The sequence below is a fragment of the Salvia hispanica genome, chromosome 4 (assembly GCF_029641045.1).
Source record: "Salvia hispanica isolate PSC_SH4W2 chromosome 4, Shi_PSC_v1, whole genome shotgun sequence".
Lineage (NCBI taxonomy): Eukaryota > Viridiplantae > Streptophyta > Magnoliopsida > Lamiales > Lamiaceae > Salvia > Salvia hispanica.
The window spans coordinates 57,643,991-57,667,969 of record NC_142695.1 but is presented as its reverse complement, the minus strand read 5'-3'; the positions used below and the strand labels follow the sequence as shown (position 1 = coordinate 57,667,969).

At 31.8% G+C, this 23,979-nt stretch overlaps 2 protein-coding genes and 2 pseudogenes across 3 annotated transcripts; all 4 read right to left on the bottom strand.

Annotated features, from left to right (window-relative positions):
• Window positions 1-4,901: 4,901 nt before the first annotated feature.
• LOC125209739 (putative glutathione S-transferase) lies at window positions 4,902-6,314 on the bottom strand (annotated as a pseudogene).
• On the bottom strand, window positions 6,181-14,109 carry LOC148929664 (receptor-like protein EIX1; annotated as a pseudogene). Its single transcript, XR_016128909.1, has 4 exons — window positions 13,535-14,109; window positions 12,556-12,699; window positions 6,531-9,195; window positions 6,181-6,390 (listed from the first exon to the last, which is right to left on the bottom strand). The product of XR_016128909.1 is annotated as a receptor-like protein EIX1 (transcript).
• A 3,535-nt stretch (window positions 14,110-17,644) lies between these two features.
• LOC148929663 (receptor-like protein EIX1) lies at window positions 17,645-18,079 on the bottom strand. The gene has a single exon (XM_089056981.1). The coding sequence runs from the start codon at window positions 18,077-18,079 to the stop codon at window positions 17,645-17,647; it is 435 nt and encodes a 144-aa protein (XP_088913107.1).
• On the bottom strand, window positions 17,804-20,492 carry LOC148929662 (receptor-like protein EIX2). Its single transcript, XM_089056980.1, has 2 exons — window positions 20,489-20,492; window positions 17,804-20,132 (listed from the first exon to the last, which is right to left on the bottom strand). Exons 1-2 carry the CDS (start codon window positions 20,490-20,492, stop codon window positions 18,478-18,480), a joined length of 1,659 nt encoding a protein of 552 aa, XP_088913106.1. The 3' UTR covers window positions 17,804-18,477.
• Window positions 20,493-23,979: the final 3,487 nt, after the last annotated feature.

The following is a 23,979-nucleotide window of genomic DNA, read 5'->3' as shown; positions in this document are numbered from 1 at the left end:
TAGGTTTAGTAATTAACTGCACCCATTATAGTGAGATGCAAAACCTAAGAGAGTTATTTTCTTTTCATGTACACCTATTAAACAAACGATTTCCATACCTATTCTGTGTTATCTGTTGATGGAGTAGAATAGGTTTGAGCCCCGCTTGTCAAGTGTGCTCTTTGTGTAATCATTTTGCTCTTTCTGCCGTTTCATCTTCCTAGAAGTCTTCTCTCTCCTTTTTACTGCAAAGTGAAAGGCGGCTGAAGCTACTTTAGTGTTTTATTTATTTTTATTAACTCAAGCAACCACCTATGTACTCCCTCCGTTCCATAGTAGTAGAGTCATTTTGCCATTTTGGTACGTTCCATAGTAGTAGAGTCATTTCCCTTTTTGGTAAAAGTCAACATATTTCTTCCCACCTACTTTACTCTCTCTTACTTTATTCTCTCTACATCTCTCTACCTTTTTCATTTCCTACTTTATTCTTTATTTACTTAACTCACCTAACACAACTTTCTTAATCTTCGTGCCCGGTCAAACCGGGCACGAGTTTTAAAAAAGGTAATGGAAAGTGGGTTGAAAAAGTTAGTGGATTGTGGGTCCTACTGTTAAAGTATTAGCTACCAAAAATGGTAAAAGTGAGATGGTACAAATTTTGGGGGACGGACGGAAATAGAAAAGTGGGACGAATTTTCGTGGACGGAGGTAGTAATATATATACAAGTGGGACCCCTATTCCACTTACTTTTTTCCACCCACTTTTCTTAACATTTCTTAAAATCCGTGCCGGCCATGAATGGGACTTCTAATGGCGAACGGAGGGAGTATTTAGTTTAATAAGTTATGTAAGTATGTTTGAAAGATCGTATGGGCCTATAATTAATAATACTAAAATGAGAAGTTGTACTGTTTCATAGTTTATACAAGATTGGGCTTCTCAATTTATTTTTTTGTGTGGGCTTTTGCTTATGATTGAGTTGGGCCGTGAGAAAAACCTATTACAAAAATCGTTCCATTTGTTATTTTATGATTCAATTTTGAATATTTGGGCTTTCGTAAATTGTTGCTTCTCTAAATTGGGTTTTTATCTGTATATTTATAAATATAAATATTTTTATCTCATTTTTGTTCTCTATTATATTTTATTTATTTCACTCATATCAGATTTAAAATTGTATAAAAAATTGTTTGCCAATTTGGAGATGCTTCACAAGCTAAATAATATTACTAACTTTTTAGATTAAATTATCGAATAAAATTAAATTATATATAATTAAAATTAAATCTAACTTATAAAGTTTGTATAACTATTTAATATAAAGAAGTGTAAATTGTTACATTACTCAAAACAACAAAAATGTATAAAATATTATCTATATTTACTTTTTATACGTATATGTGGCAGGAAGTAAGAAATTTATTCTTTTTAATATCAAAAACTCATTTATTCTTTGACTGTATATAAAGTTATGCTATGGTTTTAAATTAAATAAAAGAAATAAATAATCAACTAATTAGACAATACAAATATTCTAACTTGACTTCTCAATGAAGTCTTAAATTTTTTAAATTCATTTAGTCTTTGACTATGTATAAAATGTGATTATTGGATAGTACTAATTTTCTAACTTGACTTCTCAAAGAAGTTCAAATTTTTATTATTTAAATTATTCATATATTTAATGTGGATATGTTTAATATTCCATACATTTATCAAATTAATTTTTTTAATTAAGCTATTGAATTTATATATTGATTTACCTTTTATTTGGATTAATGACTACCATAGCACTGTCAATAAACATTTTTACTCACACATATTTTCTAACACATACTCTTTTATCATAGTCACACATCTTTTCTTTGTCATTAGTATTTATTGTTTTTACTCCACTTAGATTATAAATTAAAATTGTATAGATATTTCATTCATTTGGGAGTAGTAAATTCTCCAATTAGAGTAAGACAAGATAAGTATAATTATGTTTTTTAAATTTTCACATTGCTTTGAATTCATAATTTTTTTATATTTATTATATTTTATATCTATTATTTAAAATTTTTATGTCCTGTGCATAGCACATGTGTTAATACTAGTGTTTTTAAAAGTGAAATTTTATAAAGTACTAATAGAAAGGTTAGAAAGAGATTCATCTCATAAGAGGGAAAAATTACTAAAAATAGAAATTGACTAAATTTATGGGATGAACCAAAATTGAAAAAGGAGACTATTTTTATACTCCCTCCGTTCCATAGTAATGGAAGCGTTTCTTTTCGGCACTGAGATTAAGAAAAATTTTGGTAGGTGAGCTAAGTAAAGCGAGAATAAAGTGGAAAAAGAAAAAGGTAGAGAGATGAAGAGAGAAAAAAAATAAGAGAGTGCAAAGTGGGTGTGAAAAAATGTGTTGACTTTTACTAAAAAGAGAAATGACTCTATTACTATGGAACATACCAAAATGATAAAATGACTCTATTATTATGGAACGGAGGGAGCAAGACATGAGGATTACGAGGTAAAATACAAGACTCCAAGTCATGTTCAATAACAAAATTCTACCATAATAGCAAAGCGTTGTTGGAGTATAAATTTTACTAGTATTATTAGTCTTTTGAACTTAAAAAAATCTAGACTCTAATTTTTGGATTAGTAAATTTTAACAATCAATTAGTTAGAAATTGTTAATATAGATGTTTGAGTCACCCAATGTGTGAGGAGTGCGGTATGTTGTGTGTGTGAATTTAAATTAAAAGATAGTGTATAAACTTTGATTGAATTACACAACTCTAGTTAATTATTTGAAGTTATTCTTATGCCAAAATAAAATTGAAGATACCTCAATAAATCATCTGAAGACAGAGAATTGAAAGGGGACCTAGAATGATCCGCTAACGAGTTATGGTTATTGAGAAATTTTTATGTTTGAAGCCCATTTCAACTTTTAGACCCAATATGTGGCCCATTTGAAGCCACAGCTAAATATTGCATTTCGATGCTCGAATATTTTTAAACTTTTATTTAAATACTGTTTCTATCAAATCATTATCTCACTCTATAAGTAGCACTAATAATAATAAAAAACAATTAAAATAATAAATAAACTATTAATTTATTATTATTATTACTTTTATTACTAAAATTTATAAAAGTATATTTCTATTATTACGCCAAATCCTGATTTTATAGCTTTACTTAGTAAGAAATTAAAACAAATATTTGAAGGTAAGCAGCACTTAGTAATAATATAATTAAATTAAAAATTATACTATAAGAATATTAATTTATTATTATTTCTTTTAGTATCTAGCCAAATCATGATTCGATAGCTTTATTTAATATTAAAATAAATTCTTCAAGATAGCTTTTAATATCTAGCCAAATCATGATTCGATGACCAGATCTTTGCTGGGTTAATGGGATATTACTATCATAATAAAAAGATTAACCATGATGATTGAAGATTAAAATCGAAGTTTTTTTTTTAAATAACTATCCGAATTTTCAATTGATTATTTATATTTATATTGGAATATATATTTCCCTGAATATTTATAATCATAAGATAAGTTAAATAATAAAATTAAAAGGTTCATTAAATTTAATTAAATATAAATTATTATCTAAGATAAAAGTAAAAGAATATCTTAAAACAAAAAATTGTATAAGGACCTAATAAAAGTTATAATCAAAGTATAAGGACCTATTAAAACGAAAAAATTGTACGAGGATGTGATGAAATTTATGAGAAATGTATAAGACCTATTAAAATGAAAAAATTGTACGAGAACCTAATGAACATTTTGATTAAAGTATAAGGACCTAAGAATGTGTTTTGCCATAGTTTGCGTTTTTAAATTTGCTTGTCCTAGATAATAAGATAAGTTATTATAGAGACGTGACATATCACATATATTAACGGGAAAGGCTAAAGTAAATATTGTGCAGCATGGAAAATACATCATGATTGACTCAAGACTAGTGAATTCTAGTCCTTTTTTTTTATTGATAAACAAATAGAAATTTAAAGGCCGCGCTTTTTCTTAAGAGTCAAATAATAGTTGTAAACGTTATCGAGATCTGCCAACGATATAGACACATTCTCTATCTCCAAACACCTCTGAAACCATAGGGAAAATGTGATCAAAGCCACATCCAAAAACCCGAAGCCGTTGCCGCCGAAAAAGGGCTTACCGCTGAGATCCGACTCCATATGTTTCTGGATCTCCGCGAACCCCTTCTTACCCGCCTCTTTCTCTTCTCCCTCCCCACACCATATCCAGTTTCCAGTTTCCAATACCTACAATTCATCATCAAGATATACAAATAAGTTAAATACCATCGAACTTGCCAGAGTCAGGAAATAAGTAAAGTTGCAAGTAATATATGATTATACAAACAATAATTATTTAAAAGAAAGCCCAATATTAGTCACTTACATTTGCACTAAAATTCTTTTGGTCTCATACATTAAGTTTGTGATTTTTTGGTCCAATAACATATTGTTTTGGTCCAAAATAACCATTCTCTGTTAAATTAACAGTCAAAATGTTTGACCAATTTAATAACTTAATTATAATCTAGGACTAAAGTCAAATTTTGGTACCCTATATTTTTGAAAAAATTATTTTCAAGTCCCATACATTAAGTTTGTGAACTTGTTTGGGACGAAAAGCAGACAAATTGGACTTTAGTCTATATAAAATCACGAGGGTTTAGCCCAAAGCAGAAAAAATTATACTAATGTGAGTTTGGGTATGGATCGACGAACCTTCACAAACTTACTAGAGACAACTATTTGCAATCGATGACCAGATCTTTGTGTGGTTAATGCATATTACTATCATAATAAGAAATAGTTTGCGTGTTTAATTTGCTTGTCCTAGATAATAAGATAAGTTATTAATGGGATTATGGGAAAGGCTTAAAGTAAATATCGTACAACACTATATTAACTATTTTCCCATGGAAAATACATCATGATTGACAAAAGACTAGTGAAAATGCTAGTCCTTTTATTTATTAATAACTGAATAGAAATTTATAAAGGTCGCATTTTTCTTAAGAGTCAAATAGTAGTTATAAACGTTATCGGGATCTGCCAATGATTTAGACACATTATCTATCTCCAAACACCTCTTTACCCATGAGTTCAGTTTGGGATAGTCTTGTTGAATGCTAAAATTGCCGCATGTTTCATATGTCTGAAACCATGGGGAATATGTGATCAAAGCCACGTCTAAAAACCCGAAGCTATAGCCGCCGAAAAAGGGCTTATCGCCAAGCTCCTACTCCATCTGTTTCATGATCTCCGCGAACCCCTTCTTACCGGCCTCTTTCTTTTCTCCCTCCCCACACCATATCCAATTTCCGGTTTCCATTACCTACAATTCATCATCAACATATCATCGAACTTGCTAGAGTCAGAAAATAAGTAAAGTTGCACGCAATATATAATCATACAAACTATAACCATATAAAATTACAAGGGTTTAGCCCAAAACAAACATTATTAATTATATTATACTAATGTGAGTTTGGGTATGCATCACCGAACCTTCACATAATTTATTAGAGACAACTATTTGAAATTGACTACGACTAAAAATAAAATAAAATTAAGATATGGTTCAACTATATTTATATATTACCTTTTTGTCTATATAATCAGCTAAGAACCTTGCTTGAGCTCGTTGGTAAGGATCACGAGGCAACATCGTTGGAGATTTGTCCTTCCACACCTCGTCGATGTATTCAACAATAATAAACGATCCGCAAACGGGTTTGTCGTTGTGGATCTAAACGGGGTTGGACTCAAGAAGCTGGCTTTTGTTTTGCAAGTCCTCCTCTCTGTGCTCGCAGTCGATGTCCTTTACTGCTAACGCCACTCTCGCTCTCATTCCGAACATGCTCGGATAAAAATCCAGCAGAATCACCTTGTCTTCCATGTGGATATATATGGTCTCAAAGCAAAGTGTGGATCACCATTTATGGCAATCACCATTCACCAATGACAATTTTTTATAATTAAAGGAATATGATAATAATTCTAGTTGAAAAGTCCTCCATGTGGAATTTCAATGAGGTAATGTGATTCAGACATAAAGTAGAGAATTACCACATAATATACAAAACTTAGAAAGAAATCAGACTAGAGCACATACATGCATGTTCCTACTATGCAAACAAAGTGAAAATCAATATAAAAACACAAACATTCATTCCAAGAAGAAACAAACACACACCTACCATACAGTTTATAAATGATAGCAAGAAACTGAAATAAAGTAAAAGCGCATTGACACAAATCACACAAAAAAAAAGAAGAAGAAAAATCCAAAATTACAGTAAGTTGGAAAGATACCATCCATGAGTTTGACCTTGATTGAACACTAAAGCGTGTAATTTCACCGCTGAAAAAATGGGGATGTTATAAATCAATAAAATGAAATCTAAAAGTAATGTGAATATAACAAATTCGAGTAAATGTTATGTTATTTGTAGCAATTAAACTAAATATGTATTTAAGTGGATAGAATTTAGGTAATATTACCTGACATAAGTATTTCAGCCTCGTTTGCATTTGGATACAAACACAGCAATCCTGACGTAGACCCAATCTCCAGCTGCATCAAGTAAGTTGAAGAATGCAGTTCTCCATGATTTCTTTAGTAGAAAAGAGCCAACAACTCCCCAAAATCCAAAGATAAAACCAAAGCCTATTGATATGGCAACTTCTTGCATAAGTGAGAGGTTGTTGTCGTCGTTCTCATTCATGTTTTCCCGTGGATTATTGGTGGATGGCCTCAAGCTATCTCCAGGGCATTTTGGCAGTGGGTCGCCACATAGTCCATCATTATCAGCATAAGCCGATGCATTGAAGCTCTGAAGTTGAGTACCCGTTGGAATTTTTCCAGACAAATTGTTGTTCGACAAATCAAGAAAACCAAGCGTGTGTATTTCTGCCAGACTTGTAGGTATCTTGCCAGAGAGCTGGTTATGAGACAGATCAAGAAAATCCAGCATATCCATTTTACCAATATCTAGAATTATATGCCCCGTCAAACTATTTCTTGATAGATTCAAGGATATTAATCCTCTCATATTGGAAATTGATTTTGGAATGTTCCCGGTCAATCTATTGCTTGAAAAATCAATGAATTTGAGAAACCTCAGATTCCTCCTATATTCTCTTTCCTTGCCTTTCCATTGAAAGGATGAATATTCACTCTCCCATTTTATAATGTCAGCTAACGGTGTTCCAAAAGTAAATTTATTATCATGTACTTCAATATTGTTAGCAAGGACAGTGAAATTGTTGAAGCAGTTAGGTATTATCGAAAACAGTTTGTTTATCGACAAATCCAGAACACGGATATTAGTGAGATTGCATATCTCAAAAGGAATCTTGCCATTCAATTTGTTTCCACGAAGGTTCAGTGTTTCCAATTCATAAAGCTGCCCAATCCAATGGGGGATCTCTCCCGTTAACATGTTCCCTCCAAAATCAATAAAACCTAATCCTCGGCAACGTCTCAAATTGTAAGGCAACTCACCGGATAAATTATTACCATGCATTTGAAGTGCGTGGAGGTTATGTAGAGTGCCAACAGAGCGAGGAACTACACCCAAAAAACTATTGTCAGCTAGATTGAGGTATCTCAAACTTGGCATTTTGTCCAAGCAATTGGGAACCTCTCCTTCCAACTGATTGTTTGATAGGTCCAAGTATTCAAGATAATAGTATTGGTAAGTTTTGCAAATAGAAGAAATTGAGGCAAAAATCATATTTCCACTTAAGAATATGCCAGTAGCATTGGGCGGAAGTAATGGCAAAGGACCTGAGAATTGATTGTAACTAAGATTCATATACTGAATGGAGGAGTATGAGAGATTCGGAATTGTACCACTTATTTGATTGTGGGAGAGAGATAAGCCTTCTAATAGAGGAAATGTACTCCACAACCACCTTGGGGCTTCATCCTTTATATTGGCACCATTGAGATTGAGGTATGACAAATTCCTCAGAGTTTGGAGCCATTCTGGAAAATATGGGCCTACATTGCACCCGCCTAAAGATATGTGACTCAATGTAAACGGAGGAATCCAATCAGAGGAAAAATCAAATATCAATGATGGATTGAAGGATAAATCTAGTGTCTTTAACTTATCAAGCTTGGAGAAATGGGATTCAGAGACTACACCTTCCAACGAATTTTCAGAAAGATACAGAACTTGAAGCTTGGAGAGTTGGCTAATATATAGAGGAATGGGACCTGTAAGAGAGTTGCGCGAGAAATCAAGTGAGCGCAAGTGGGTAAGATTCCCTAATAGAGGAGGAATAATCCCACTATAGTTAGATTTCATAAGAGACAAGTGTTGTAATTGTCTCATGGAACCGATGAATTCTGGGATTGGAATGCCACCAAAATCATTGAAACTGAAGTCAAGTGAGCGTAGATTGGTAAGGTTCCGTAACTGAGGAGGAATGGTCCCAGAAAAGTGGCAATACATAAGAGACAATTGTTGTAATTGTTTCATGGAACCAATGAATTCTGGGATCGGAATGCCTCCAAAATCATTCATACTAAGGTCAAGTGAGCGTAGGTTTGTAAGGTTCCCTAATTGAGGAGGAATGGTCCCAGAAAGGTAGCAATACACAAGAGACAATTGTTGTAATTGTTTCATGGAACCAATGAATTCTGGGATAGGAATTCCTCCAAAATCATTTTGACTAAGGTCAAGTGAGTGTAGGTTGGTAAGGTTCCCTAACTGAGGAGGAATGCTTCCAAAAAAGTTACACCAGTAAAGATTCAAGTGTCGTAATTGTTTCATGGAACCAATGAATTCTGGGATCGGAATGCCTCCAAAATCATTCCCACTAAGGTCAAGATAATTTAAATGATGCAACTCATCCAATGAAGAACCAATCATACCTCTCAAATATTGATCATGTTCGAACATATCATTTCTATGAAGTCGGAGGGCGATGACATGGCCAGTGGTGTTGCTGCACACAACACCATACCATTTGCAGCATTCGTCGCTTTGCCACGACGAGAGCATACCATGCTCATCGATTAGGCCATTCTTGAAGCTAAGAAGAGCCTCCCCCTCCCTCTCGATGCATCTCACTTGCGCATCTCCTGAAACAAACACAAAGGAAATAACAAGAAGAACAAATTTGATTGCTATTCTTTTATCCAAAATCATGCTTTCTTATGTAAATTTGTGAGAAAGAATATCAAGTTGGTGGTTTAAATAGCACAACACGGATCGGTTGCTTTACTTTACAAATTCTCACTTTCACACTAAGAAATGACAAAACGGGTGGAATTGTTGCATTTCAAACACTCTTTACGTATAGAATGTGATTCGGTACATGCACACTGTCACTATATAATGTTAACTCATGATTTCCTTCAAATTACTAATTGAAGATAGAAATTATTACTACAAATTACGACGGAAAATATGTGTGACGAATTCAATATGTTATCTGATTTTACATACATTTTTCAGAAATTGGATACTTACTCTAATAACATTACTGACATTATTAAATTTGGATACTCACTCTATTTAAAATATTGAGACCCGGAAACAATAGTAGGAATTAATTATTAAAATAAATATAGATATATCTGTCGAGAAATAAATACATATAATCACAAATATAAATAGAGATACAAACATATAATAATTGTTTATGCAGTTCGATACTATGCATATCCATGTCTTAGGGCGATTCCAAACAATTGATTTAGTAAGAAAACAAATACTATTTGAACGTAAGTACCACAACGTAAAAGTATGAAAAAAAGTTAAATATTACTCCATTTACAGTAAAGTGAAAGTGAACTCTTGTTGTGGGACATAGTAAAATGGTAAAAGTGGACTCATATTATGGGACAGAGATACCAGTAAAAAAATATTAATTTATTATTATTTCTTTTATTTAAATTTATAATACCATCTTTCCATGTCTAGCTAATTCATGATTTGTTAACTTTGTATGAAAAATGATTCGATAGCTTTATTTAATATGAAAGCAAATACTTAAAGTTTTAAAGGTAACAAAATGTGGGAATCATATCGATGACCAGATCTATCTTTGTGGGGTTATTAACGCATATTACTATGAATTATAAGCATCATAATCTTAGTATTGTCGACGTGACATTTCACATATATATTAATGGGAAAGGCTTAAAGTAAATACTTATTATACAAACGGAAAATGCATCATCTTTGACACAAGACTGGTGAGTACTGCCACGCTATTTTTTTACTAAAGAATAGAAATTTAAAGGCCACTTTTTTCCTTAAGGGTCAAATAGTAGTTGTAAATGTTGTCATATCTTACATAAACCAAACATGAGAACTCATCCAAAACATTAGCCTGTTAGGAAAAGAGAGTCCATATAGTCTATATACCTCACACCAGTTGTTTTCTCAGGAAATTGAGTCAGACCAATGATTTAGACATACTCTCAGGGAACATGAGAGAATAAAATGGTGGGGGGAAATCTAGCAAAGGGAATAAACTAATCAATATTGCCAAGTTTTTATATTTAAAGCCAAGTTCAGCTTTTTAGGCTCAATATTTGGCCTATTTAAAGCCCAGCTAAATATGTCAGCCTCCGTTTTATAAGAGTATGACCTAAATTCATATTTGCCAAGTTTTTATATTTAAAGTAATTCGGATTACTTTGCCTCAGAGATAAACTTTTTTAAATTCAAAAGTAGAATAAGCAATCGGAATTCAAAAGAATCTCACACTTTCCGCAGTTGCGCTTTGGTTTTTGTAATCAAGGTTAGTACTAATTTCTTGTCTATGATCCTTACATTTGATTATTGATTTCTTGTTTTGACTGATTCTACTTCCTTTATATATAATTATTGGGAAATTTGTAGTACACCATGTTTATGTATAAGTTAATTTATTATCTATTTACGCATAATAAAATAAAATTAAAGAAATAAAATTATGTAAAGATATAGTAGAAAAGTAGGGGTAGTACAAGCTCCAAACTTTTCAACACATCGTCAACGCAATGTAGTATAAAACTTCAAGATTCTGATGTCAACACAATGGCAATACGATGCCAACATAATGTTAACGCAATATCAATATAGTGTCATCAACCATTGACATTGTGTTGATATTTTCTGTTTTGATATTATTTTGTTATCTGTTAATATTTTCTAATGGGCCAAAAAAAATAGAGTTGGCATTTATTGACAAGATATTATGTTGAAAGCCCACATTTTGGGCCCAGTTAAATTTGATCAGCTTCATTCCATCATGAGGTCCACTGCTACTAGCGTGTTTAAAGCCCATTTCTACTTCTAAAGCCCATTTAAAGTCTTAGTTTTACAATTACTATCAATTTGGGGAACTTTTTTTTTTTTTTTAAAACAACCATTACTTTTATTTAGATAATTTAGCTACAGAGATTTTCAAATTCAAAAGCAGAATAAGCAATTACTAATTTAGATAAATCACTCATTTTCTTGTAATCGAGGTTAGTCCCTTTGTTGTGTTAATTTAATCTATGATCCTCACATTTGATGACAGCTAAAAGCATATGATTGATTTCTTGTTTTGGATGTTTCTACTTTTTTTTATATGATTATTAGGGTAGTATAATAAAGCTTAGTCCTTTCTTGTTTTTGTATAAGTTAATTAATTTGATTAATTGATATGGATAATTTTTTGAAATTGGATTTGGTTTAGTGAATTTGTTGTTTGAGGTTTTACATTGTACTATTTTGTATTTAGATTATGCTATATGCTGTTAGAATAAAGAAAATTGGTAATTGAAGAAAATAATAAGGCTACAATTAGAGTTTATTCAAGAAATAAAGAAATCAATCAAGAATATGTTGGGATGTGATTTTAACTAATTTGTTTTGGTTGAAAATCATTGAAAAAAACTCAAAGCTGACATTTGCAAAGTGTGGATATGGATTTAAAGTGCAAGAAACTAAGTATAAAAACACAAACATTGACACAATTCACAACAAATGTAAGATTTACAAATGAAAACATGAAACAGAGGCTATGCAAAGAGCTAAGAGAGCGAGGAATTTCACCCGAAAAATTGTTGTTAGCCAGATTGAGTATAACAACGTGGGCATTTTCTCCCAGTTGGGAACCACTCCTTCCAACTGATTATTTGAAAGGTCAAATATTTCAAGATCTTGAAGGCGAGTTTTGCAGATAGATGAAATTGAAGACGATAACATATTTCCACCCAAGTTTATTACATTAGTATTGAGAGGAAGTAATGGTAAAGGACCTGAGAATAATACTTCCAGAGGAGACATACTTCCTAACCACTTGGGGGCTTTATCTCGTATGTTGGCGCTAGTGAGATAAAGTCTTCCCAAATTCCTCTGAGTTTGGAGCCATTTTGGAAAATATGGGCCCACATTACACCCGACTAAACATAAACTATCCAACTGAAAAGGAGGACACCAATTAGAGGCAATATCCAAGATTAATGAATTCGAAGATAGATCTAGTGCCTTTAACTTATGAAGCTTGGAGAAGTGGGACTCACTGAATAAACCTTCCAAAGAATTATTAGAAAGATCTAGAACTTGAAGCTTGGAGAGATGGCCAATGCTTAGAGGAACTGAATCTTCCAAAGCATTACCAGAAAGATCTAAAACTCGAAGCTCGGAGAGTTGACTAATACTGACAGGTATGGAGCCTGTAAAGTTATTGTTCGAAAGCTGCAATTCTGTCAGAGAAGGAAATACTCTCAGGTCTGGCATTGATCCGTTAAAGTGATTATTGGACAAGTCCAATATTTTGAGTGATTCTAATACAAAACCACGTGGAGAAAGAGATCCAGAACACAAAGAGTTATATGAAAGATCAAGTGAGTGTAGGTTGGTAAGGTTCCTTGAGGAGGAATGATCCCAGTAAAGTTAGAACGACTAAGATACAAGTGTTGTAATTGTTTCATGGAACCAATGAATCCTGGGATTGGAATGCCTCCAAAATCATTTTCACCGAGGCCAAGTGAGCGTAGGTTGGTAAGGTTACCTAGCTAGGAAGGAACAATCCCAGAAAACTGACAACCCACAAGAGACAATTGTTGTAATTTTTGAAGGGAACCAATGAATTCAGGGATTCAGATGCCTCTAAAATTATTCGAACTAAGGTCAAGTGAGCATACCTCGGTTAGGTTTCCTAACTGAGGAGGAATGCTCCCACAAAAGTAACACCAACAGATCCAGGTATTGTAATTGTTTCATTGAACCAATGAATTTTGGGATTGGAATGCCTCCAAATTGATTCCAACTGAGGTAAAGTGAGAGCAGGTCCGTAAGGTTTCCTAACTGAGAAGGAATGCTTCCAGAAAAATTAGAGTCTTGAAGAAACAAGTGTTGTAATTGTTTCATGGAACCAATGAATTTTGGAATTGGAATGCCTCCAAAATCATTCCAACTGAGGTCAAGTGAGAGTAGGTCTGTAAGGTTTCCCAACTGAGGAGGAATGCTCCCAGAAAAATTAGTCTTGAAAAAATAGGTGTTGTAATTGTTTCATGGAACCAATGAATTTTGGAATTGGAATGCCTCCAAAATCATTCCAACCGAGGTTGAGTGAATGCAGGTTTATAAGGTTCCCTAACTGAGGAGGAATGCTCCGAGAAAAGTTGGACCAGCTAAGATCCAAGTATTGTAATTGTTTCATTGAACCAATGAATTCTGGGATTTGAATGCCTCCAAAATCATTCGAATTGAGGTCAAGATGATTTAAATGATGCAACTCAAGCAACGAAGAGGCAATCTTACCCCCTAAAATTGCAGGAAAATTCGAATGAAGTCGGAGGGCGATGACATGGGCAGTAGTGTTGCTGCACTCCACACCATACCATTTGCAGCATCCATCGCCTCGCCACGACGAGAGCATACCATGCTCATCGATGAGGCCACTCTTGAAGCTTAGAAGAGCTTCTCTCTCACTCTCTATGCATCTCACTTCTGCGTCTCCTGAAACAAACACACACAAAAGAAGAAGCAGAACAAATTTGATTACTATTGTTTTATCGGAAATCATACTCTCTTTACTGATGTATGGAATGGAAGTGATTTGTATTTGTGGGATACTCCATTGTATCAACTCCAACGCTTTAAATAGCAAAGATCAAACAGTACAGTTTCAATTCTAAAATGAAATTAAGAAGGTGATCAAGTGTGAATCGAATTTTTAAAAATAATCAATGATTACATAACGTAGAAATGGGGCTGAGGTTATTTTAAATGACGAAAATATTTTTCCAACAAATAAACAAAATTTAATGTATGAATGCGTTCAAACTAAACGAAAATAAAGACTAAATAGTAAACTGAAGGCTGACTAAATTATAATCATAAATCTACATAATAAATTTAAATATAATTCGTGATGATTATATATAAAATATAATATGTATATATGTCTCTTATCAATTCAGTGACGAGTTTAACGTTGCATGCATGAAGATCGAAGAATTGAAGCTTATAGTTTATGAATTCATAAATATCTCCCAATCACAAAGTTTGAAATTTGATAATCGTCGAATATAAATATTTTGAAATAATATAATTTAAATTTCGAGGTCTTTGGATGACCTTAAAGTCAAGTCTGTAATTAATTTTGAATAAGATTAATGAATAAGATGTCGGCCACCTGATTGGGATTTCTTTTTCTTTTTTTTTTTTACCATTTCAACTCATTTATTGCATTATGGTCAAGCTTCATGTATTCTCAACTTGAATTGAGAGAATAATTATTTTCACAACAAAACAATATATTTATACATAAAAAGTCGAGATAATTAAAAAATTTACAATCTCGTAACCTAATACAGGTGTAGACTGGAGTTCAATAATCACAACTAGAATTATTCAAAATTACTTAAATATAGCAATATATTTGTATTTTATTGAAGACACTTTAAATAGGTGTAGATAAAATTGATACGATTTCTAAAATTCTTTGTAGATAATTCATGATTGGGCAGTTTAGCGTAGCGTATGAATTGCGTTCACAATCAATGAAAAATAAGACAAGATAAATAGCGATGATGGGTGTGATAAATGGTTAACTTGATAACTCATCAACGTAGTGTATTAAAAATATCGTCACAATGATAATGAAATGTCAACATAAACTTAAGTTGACATTTTAATATATTATGTTGATATTAATATTTAAATGTCTAACACAGTATTTTATTAAAATGTCAACAAAAATCTGAGTTGATATTTTAATGTGATCGTGTTGACATTTTTAATACACTGTGCTGAAGTTGATGAGTTAGTAAGTTAACAATTTAAAAAAGTTATCATTATAACGCACTCCTAGTATAATTATATGCATAGATATATTTCTCATCAATCATGCTATAAAATTGCGATTATTTTACAAAAGAAATGCAAAATAATAAAAGGAAAACGCGTGGAATGGTTTCACTAGGAAAACTTTTTCGAGCATGTTAGTCTTGCTTTTAATTAGAAAGATGAAGTGAAAGAGAAATCAAGTGGAAAAGTGGGCATCGAAGACTTGAGTCAACTTTCAGTCATTTTATAAATTTTGTCATACAATTAGTTTTGTCACGTCATATTTTATTATAAATTTAGTATACTAATTTTTTGTATTTATAAAAATTAATTTTGGATTTAATTAATTTTAGCAATCATGCAACTTGTTATTGATAACAAGACACGATTAGTTAGACCTAGTGGTAAAATGCTTAATGTTCTCGGGTTCAGTTCATATCCACCGTGATACAAACTTTAAATTTATGTTCTTTTAATCATAAAAATTTTTTTGTCATACAATTAGTTTTGTCACGTCATATTTTATTATAAATTTAGTATACTAATTTTTTGTATTTATAAAAATTAATTTTGGATTTAATTAATTTTAGCAATCATGCAACTTGTTATTGATAACAAGACACGATTAGTTAGGCCTAGTGGTAAAGTGCTTAATGTTCTCGGGTTCAGTTCATATCCACCGTGATACAAACTTTAAATTTATGTTCTTTTAATCATAAAAAAAACACAATTAGTAAAAACGTTTATCCACTAAACCCAAACTATTCAGGAATTTGAGTCACCCTGTTTGAGTGGATGGCCCAGCTAAATTGTAGCACCAATTCAGTGCTCGAATATTGTTTAAATTTGATTTAAATACTGTTTTTAATCAAATCATTATCTCAGTCTATAAGAAGCACAACGAAATAGTAATATAAAAAAATTTAAATATTCAATAAGACTACTAATTTATTATTAATCCCTTTATTAATATTTATAAAAGTATATTTCTATATCAATCATTCAATCAATCGTGACTGTATAGCTTTATTTTTTTTTGTTTGACCACAGGTATTCCGAATCCACCTTTGGCGGAATCGGATTAATCCTCTCAACGGACTTGCAGATTAAGGCCGAAAGTCTCCCAGCGGTTGGTGAGGTTTGAACCCTTTATTGAATAAGAAAACAAATAGTTGAAGGTAAGAAGCACCAAATAATAATATAGAGTATAATATTTAAAAATATTATACGTATAAGAATATTAATATGTCATTGTTCCTTTTATTAAAATTATAAAAGTATAACAAAAGGTGGGAATCGTATCGAGTACCAGAGCTTTGTGGATATTAATATAAAATTCATATACTCATTACTTCATTAGTTTGAATGATAATAATGCCTCCTATTTATAATAGAATTATCCTCGACTTACTTAACAAGAAATTAATATATGAAAGATATGATAAATTAATAATAGACTAAATAATAAGATGTGGGAGATATGCTTGTTGATTTGTGCTCGTAAGTCGTAACAGTAAATCAAATTATTTTTATATAATGTAAATAGAAGTAAGACTAATTTTTATGGAAAGGATTAAAATAGAAAAGGAATATATTTTATGGATAGAATGTGTATAATTTAATGGACAAAATCTACCAAAATGAAAGTATCACAGCCCAATAACGTATTGGGCTGATTTATTAAAGCAACCAAATTGGCCCATGGTTTTATTGCTTAACATGATATTGGCCCATGCTATATTTAGGTTCGATTGACTTTTCTTTTACACTCAAATTAATTAAATTTAGTAGTGGTAGCATGTGGATTGGCATGCATATATCAAAATGTTGTTTATTTATTTATCAGATGAAACTCTATATTAGACTTATACTAAACACTAATTATAGCGCATATGCATAGCATTTTCCCTCTATGCAAACAAAGTGCTAAAATTATAAAAACACAAACATTCATTTATAGAAGAAAACAAATACACACCAAAATAAAGTTAACAAACCAAAGGAAAAATAACTGAAATAAGGTGAAATAAGATTGACACAATTCAAACAAAAAGAGATGATAAAAACAACAAAATTACTACATTAACTTGGAAAGATCACCGGTCCTGAGCTTCATTCACTTTAATTAAACACCAATTCGCGCAGTTTCAACTTTCACCGCTGAAAAAAATGGGGATGTTATGAATCCAAGGATCAAATCTCGATTGTAATATTGTAAAAGTAATGTGAAAGTTTGAGTAAATTTTATGTTTTTGCGAAAATTAACCGAAAACTGTATTTAATGGCAAGAAATCTAGTTGATATTACCTGCATGTTTCAGCTTCTTCACCATTTGGATACAAACACAACAATAATGATGTGGAACCAATCTCCAGCAGCATCAAACAAGTTAAAGAATGCGATTCTCCATGATTTCTTCAATATGAATGAGCCAATAACTCCCCAAAATCCAAAGATAAAACCAAAGCCCATTGATATGCCAACTTCTTCAATAAATGAGAAGTTGTTTCCATCTTTCTCATTCATGTTGTCCCATGGATTATTGGTGGGGCAGTTTGGCAGAGGGTCGCCACATAGTCCATCATTATCAGCATAAGACGATGCATTGAAGCTCTGCAGTTGAGTACTTGTTGGGATTTTTCCGGACAAATTGTTGTTCGACAGATCAAGAAAACCAAGAGTGTGTATTTCTGCCAAACTTGTAGGTATCTTGCCCAAGAGTTGGTTATGAGATAGATCAAGAGAATCTAGCATATGCATATTACCAATATCTGGAATTATATGCCCGGTCAAACTATTTCTTTGACAAATTCAAGGATATCAATTCTCTCATAGTGGAAAATGATTTGGGAATGTTTCCGGTCAATCTATTGCTCGAAAAATCAATGAGTTTGAGAAACCTGATATTTTCCCAATACTCACGTTCCTTACCTTTCCAATGTAATGATGAATATCCAAAGTGCTCAATATGAAGTGCAAGATAATTGGGCCGAAATGCAGCAAATATTACTGGAACAGAACTATATGCAGATTGACGGGCATCTATTGGCACATCCTTACTCGACAAGGTAGTAAAATTGTTGAAGCAATCAGGTATTATCCAAGATAGATTGTTTATAGACAAATCCAGAACTTGAATATTAGTAAGATTGCATATGTCAGGAAGGAATACTTCCATGCAATTTATTTCCACGAAGGTTTAGAAAGAACAATTCATACAGCTGGCCAATCCAAATTGGGATCTCTCCTGTCAACTTGTTTCCTTCAACATCAATGAAACTCAATCTTTGGGAAAGTCTCAAACTATTAGGCAATTCACCACATAAATTATTACCATGCATTCGTAGTGTCCTAAGATATGGTAAACCACCCAAAGAGAAAGGAATTTCACCCGAAAAGTTATTGTTAGCCAAATTAAGGATCTCCAAGTTGGGCATGTTCTCCCAGCAGTTGGGAACCTCCCCTTCCAACTGATTATTGGAGAGGTCAAGGTAGCCAAGGCTCTCTTGGCGAGTTTTGCAAATAGATGAAATTGAACCGGAGAGCATATTTCCACTCAATGAAATAACCGAAGCATTGACAGGAAACAGTGGTATATGACCCGAGAATTGATTGTAACTAAGATCCATAAACCAAATGGACATGGATAAGATATTTGGAATCGTACCACTTATTTGATTCTCGGAAAGATATAAGGAATGTAATGAAGAAGACATATTCCACAACCACCTTGGGGCTTCTGTTATATTGGCACCACTGAGATCAAGGTAATACAAATTAATCTGAGTTTGAATCCATTTTGGAAATTGGCCCACATTGCACCTGACTAAATATATAGACTCCAACTGAAATGGAGGACTCCAATTAAGGGAAGTATCCAACATCAATAATGGATTGAATGATAGATCTAGTGACTTCAGCTTATAAAGCTTAGAGAAGTGGGATTCAGAGACTAAACCTTCCAGAGAATTATAAGAAAGATCTAGAATTTGAAGCTCGGAGAGTTGGCCAATACTTGGAGGAACTAAACCTTCCAAAGAATTATGAGAAAGATCTAGAAATTGAAGATTGGACAGTTGGCCAATACTTGGAGGAATGGAGCCTGTAAAGTTATTTTTTGAAAGGTCCAGTTCTATCAATGAAGGAAATGCTCTCAGGCTTGGCATTAAACCCGTCAATTGATTATCAGACAAGTGCAATGTTTCGAGTGATCCAAATACGGAACCAAACATAAAAGGAGGTATGGAACTCAAAGAATTTTGAGAGAGATAGAGTATGCGTAGGTTGGTAAGGTTCCCAAACTCAGGTGGAATACTCCTAGAAAACTTACAACTATCAAGATACAAGTATTGTAATTGTTTCATGGAGCCAATGAATTCTGGGATAGGAATGCCTCCGAAATCATTCACACCGACGTCAAGTGTGCGTAGGTTGGTAAGGTTTCCAAACTGAGGAGGAATGATCCCAGAAAATTGACAACTCCTAAGATACAAGTGTTGTAATTGTTTCATGGAACCAATGAATTTTGGGCTTGGAATGCCTCCAAAATAGTTCCAACTGAGATCAAGATAGTTTAAATGATGTAACTCAACCAACGAAGAATGAACCTCACCTTGCAATTTAGCACCATAATGCATACCATTAAGCTGGAGGGTGATGACATGGCCAGTGATGTTGTTGCACTCAACACCCTGCCATTTGCAACATTCGTTGTTTCGCCATGACGAGAGAATACGATGATTATCGATGAGGCCATTCTTGAAGCTAAGAAGAGCTTCTCTCTCATTCTCTATGCATCTCACTTTCACATCTCCTGAAACAAACAAACAGGAAAGAACAACAAAAACAAATTTGATTGCTATTATTTTTTTAGAAATCATAATCTCTTTTGTGATGGATGGAAATGAACTGTATCTGTGGGATACTCCATTGTATCAACTCCAACGCTTTAAATAGAGGTAAACATAAAATTGATACAGTTTCTAAAAAATATTTGGACAAATTGCATGATTAGACAGTGTAACGTAGCGTAAGAATTGGGTTCGAAATGAATGAAAAAGACAGATAGTAAAGCAATTGGAAAAAGTGATCACCAAAGACTTGAGTCAACTCTCATGAATTAAAAGTCTTTTTTATGCATACAATCAGGAGTATTATATTATCCATTACCCATTTATTATGCTTATTGTTTCCCATTTATATACATATTCTTCACTTATATGATTTAAATATATTCATTCTCCAATTATTTATTTTAATTGTTTTCATATTTTTACCATAAATTTATGTATAAAGATTATTTAAAATCTTTAAATAATTATATTTGCAATGTAAGGATAAATGTATAAATATACACTAGAACACAGAGTTCACTACAATTGCGTTTTGGTCACTATAAATTTGTTTTAGTTTATTATTCGTAACATATATTTGAAAACAGATTGAACGGAAATGTCATTATAGTGACGGGTTTAGGTTTAGTTGGTTCGTGTTTTCAAATTCATGTTTAGTGAATTTGAAAACACGGAGTGAACTAAAACACTCTTATTGTGAACTCAGTGTTTTCAAAATTCATTCAATCTCATCCTTCCATTATTTCATCTAATGGCTGAAATTTATTTTTTAATTATGCATTTTGTTTAGTTGTACATTAATCACTTCTCTTCCAAGATATAAACAAAATTTAACGTAAAAATTGCATTCAAAATCAATGGAAAAAGACCAAATAGTAAAGCGAAGGTTGACTAATTCACGAAAATATGACATAATAAAATGGAAGACAGTTCGTAATGATAATATACAAAGATTATAAATTCTCCAATAAATACAAAATAAAAGATAAAATATATGTGGTATTCAAATACAAATACAAAAAATCAGTTTGACTGATTCATAAACAATAGGTAGTATAATTTCGCGTAAGAACTTGAGTCCAAATTCAAAGAAAAGTTATGTTCAAAATAGCAAAGTTATGTTTGCTATATTAAAAACTCATAAAATACTGTGTTTATGAATTTTGTTCCTAGAGTAATTTGTGTCCTGTCATGTGTTATTATAAATTTTCTAATAGTACTATTTTTTGAAAAAAAAAATCATATTCTTCTAAATTGTTGGATTAACTATGGATGATGAAACGCAATTAAATTAGTAAAACACTTCTAGTCTAATTTCAACCAATAATTCAGAGATATAAGTCACCCAATTTGTGTGAGTTTAGTATAGTGAATAATGGTTATACTTATAGATAAGAAAATAAAAATTACAGAAATAAAACGATTAAAAGATTGTGGTATTTATACTTTTATGAATTTTTGTTTATAGATATTTATTAAAATATTATATTTATAATCTCGATCGGTTCTACCCCACGATTTTTGATTCCAGGATAAGCCACTGGTGGCAATCACTATCTGAGAGGGGGAATTATTGCTATTAAATCGACAAGTATACTATTCCCTTCGTCCCAAAAAAATATATGCATTTGCGACGACACGAGAATTAAGAAAAAATTGTTAAAGTAAGAAAGAAGAGGAGAATAATATAGTAAAAATAAGAGAGAGGAGGAAAATAGTAGTTAAAGTAGTGTTAGTGGATAGTGAGACCAACATTATTAAATTGATAGATAATTTTCCTAAAATAGAATGCACATATTTTTGTGGGACGGATGGAAATGAAAAGTGCACATATTTTTATGGAGGTGGGGAGTACTAAATTGCAAACTAGAAAACATTAGCAAATAGTCATTAAGCTCCTCTGATATTTATAAAATGAAATGAACACGCTTGCAACGATTTGATCCATTTTATTTGAAATAATAAAACGATTTTTGGTATGAAATTAGAGATATTTAGAGAAAATCAACAAAAAGCGAAAGGAACGAACCATTTGTTCTATTGCTTTCTATGTATTCTGATAGTTGAGTCATTTTTTAATTTAAGAAAGTTTCTCATAGTTAAGTTATTTTAATATTCCATGCTAAAAAATTTTGTCTTTAATTGTAAAATTTTGTCTTTAATATATATCTTTACGGTTATACTCTATTTATTCAACCCCATTGTTGTTGTTATCCTAATTAATTTACCGAAGACTTGAGTCAAGTTTGAAGAAGTACAAATCTTTTCCAATAAATGACTACCGTACTATTTGATGTGACGTGTGAGAGTTTTTTCAACAATTATTGCACTACAAGACTACAAGATAAAATGTAGCCATGTGATAAATTCAATTAAAAAAAAGTCAGGAGGAGATGTAAAGTTAAAAATCATGGTTTCCTGAAATTACTTCATCAGTAAATAACCATCAGTAAATAACCAGAGAAACTTTTCAATAATTGCAAAATACTCTCTATTCCATAAAACTATGGATTTGGAAGAAGATATGTTTTTAAAAGAAGTAAGAGGTCAATTTTGGTCCTAAATATATGACCAAAATATGAGTTTGGTCCAAATATTCACTTTTTGAAAAAAAAAGTTCATAACAAATTGTCGGAGGCGTCAAAAAACTAACGGTTATGCTACTGTGCAATTAGTATTGACTGTTAAGTTTTTGACGGAACTGTAAAAAAAAGACTACTTCGTTTCATTTGTTATGAACCTTTTTTTCAAAAAGTGAATGATTTGGACCAAATTCAAATTTTGGTCATATGTTAAGAACCACAATTGACCTTTACTCTTTTAAAAGTGAAATTTTACAAAGTAGGAGAAAGATAAAAAGAAAATGATATTCATCTCACCAGTACTAAAAATAGAAATGAACTAAATTTATGGGATGAACCAAAATTAAAAAATGAGACTATTTTTATAAGACGGATGGAATAAAAAGTAAAATATATGTATCCAGGGGAGTGTTATATTGCTAACTCAATACCTAATTGCTAACTACAACTAAATAATAGCCATTAGATATTCAAATTAAGGGTCTAGATCATCAACCAAGAAATATCAATACGATCAACAAAAAACGTCAATAAAGCCATAGGATTAATTCCATAAAATATGAATAGGGGTATTAATGTCAATTAACTACGTGTTTAGTTATAACTAACTTTTAAAAGAAATCCCAAAACTTTAAATTCATATAACATATATCAGATTAAAGATAATTTTATAAGGATTCCAACGATATCATATATACATATGTTCCGACGTCAAAATTTGAAAAAAAATTCAAAAATTTTTCAATTTTTTCGTAAAACAGAAATATCAACATAGTATATAAAATATGTCAATATAATACATGTAGAATTTCAATATAAGCAATTGGTTAACATTCTTAAAGCATCGTGTTGACATTCTCAAAGCATTTTGTTGATATTTTCGAAACACTATATTGACATTTTCATCTAAAACCCTAATTTGGCGTTTTTTTTAATCTTTTTTGATTTTATTAATAAAAACGAAAATTACACGTGGCAAATTGTAGACCACACGCTTTCTAAAATCCTATAGCCTTAAATTAGTTGTAGTTAACAATTAAATGATCAGTTAGCAATTGATCACTCCCTCCCCTGTGTATCAAGACTCCAAGTCGTGTTCAATAACAAAATTCTACCATAATAGCAAAGCGGTGTTTGAGTATAAATTTTACTAGTAGTATTATTTTATACTAGTCTTTTGAACTTAAAAAATCTAGACTCTAATTTTTGGATTAGTAAATTTTAA

Excerpts from the sequence above, each read along its gene's own strand:
- LOC148929663 (XM_089056981.1), bottom strand. The coding sequence starts at position 18,079 with ATGCATATGCTAGATTCTCTTGATCTATCTCATAACCAACTCTTGGGC.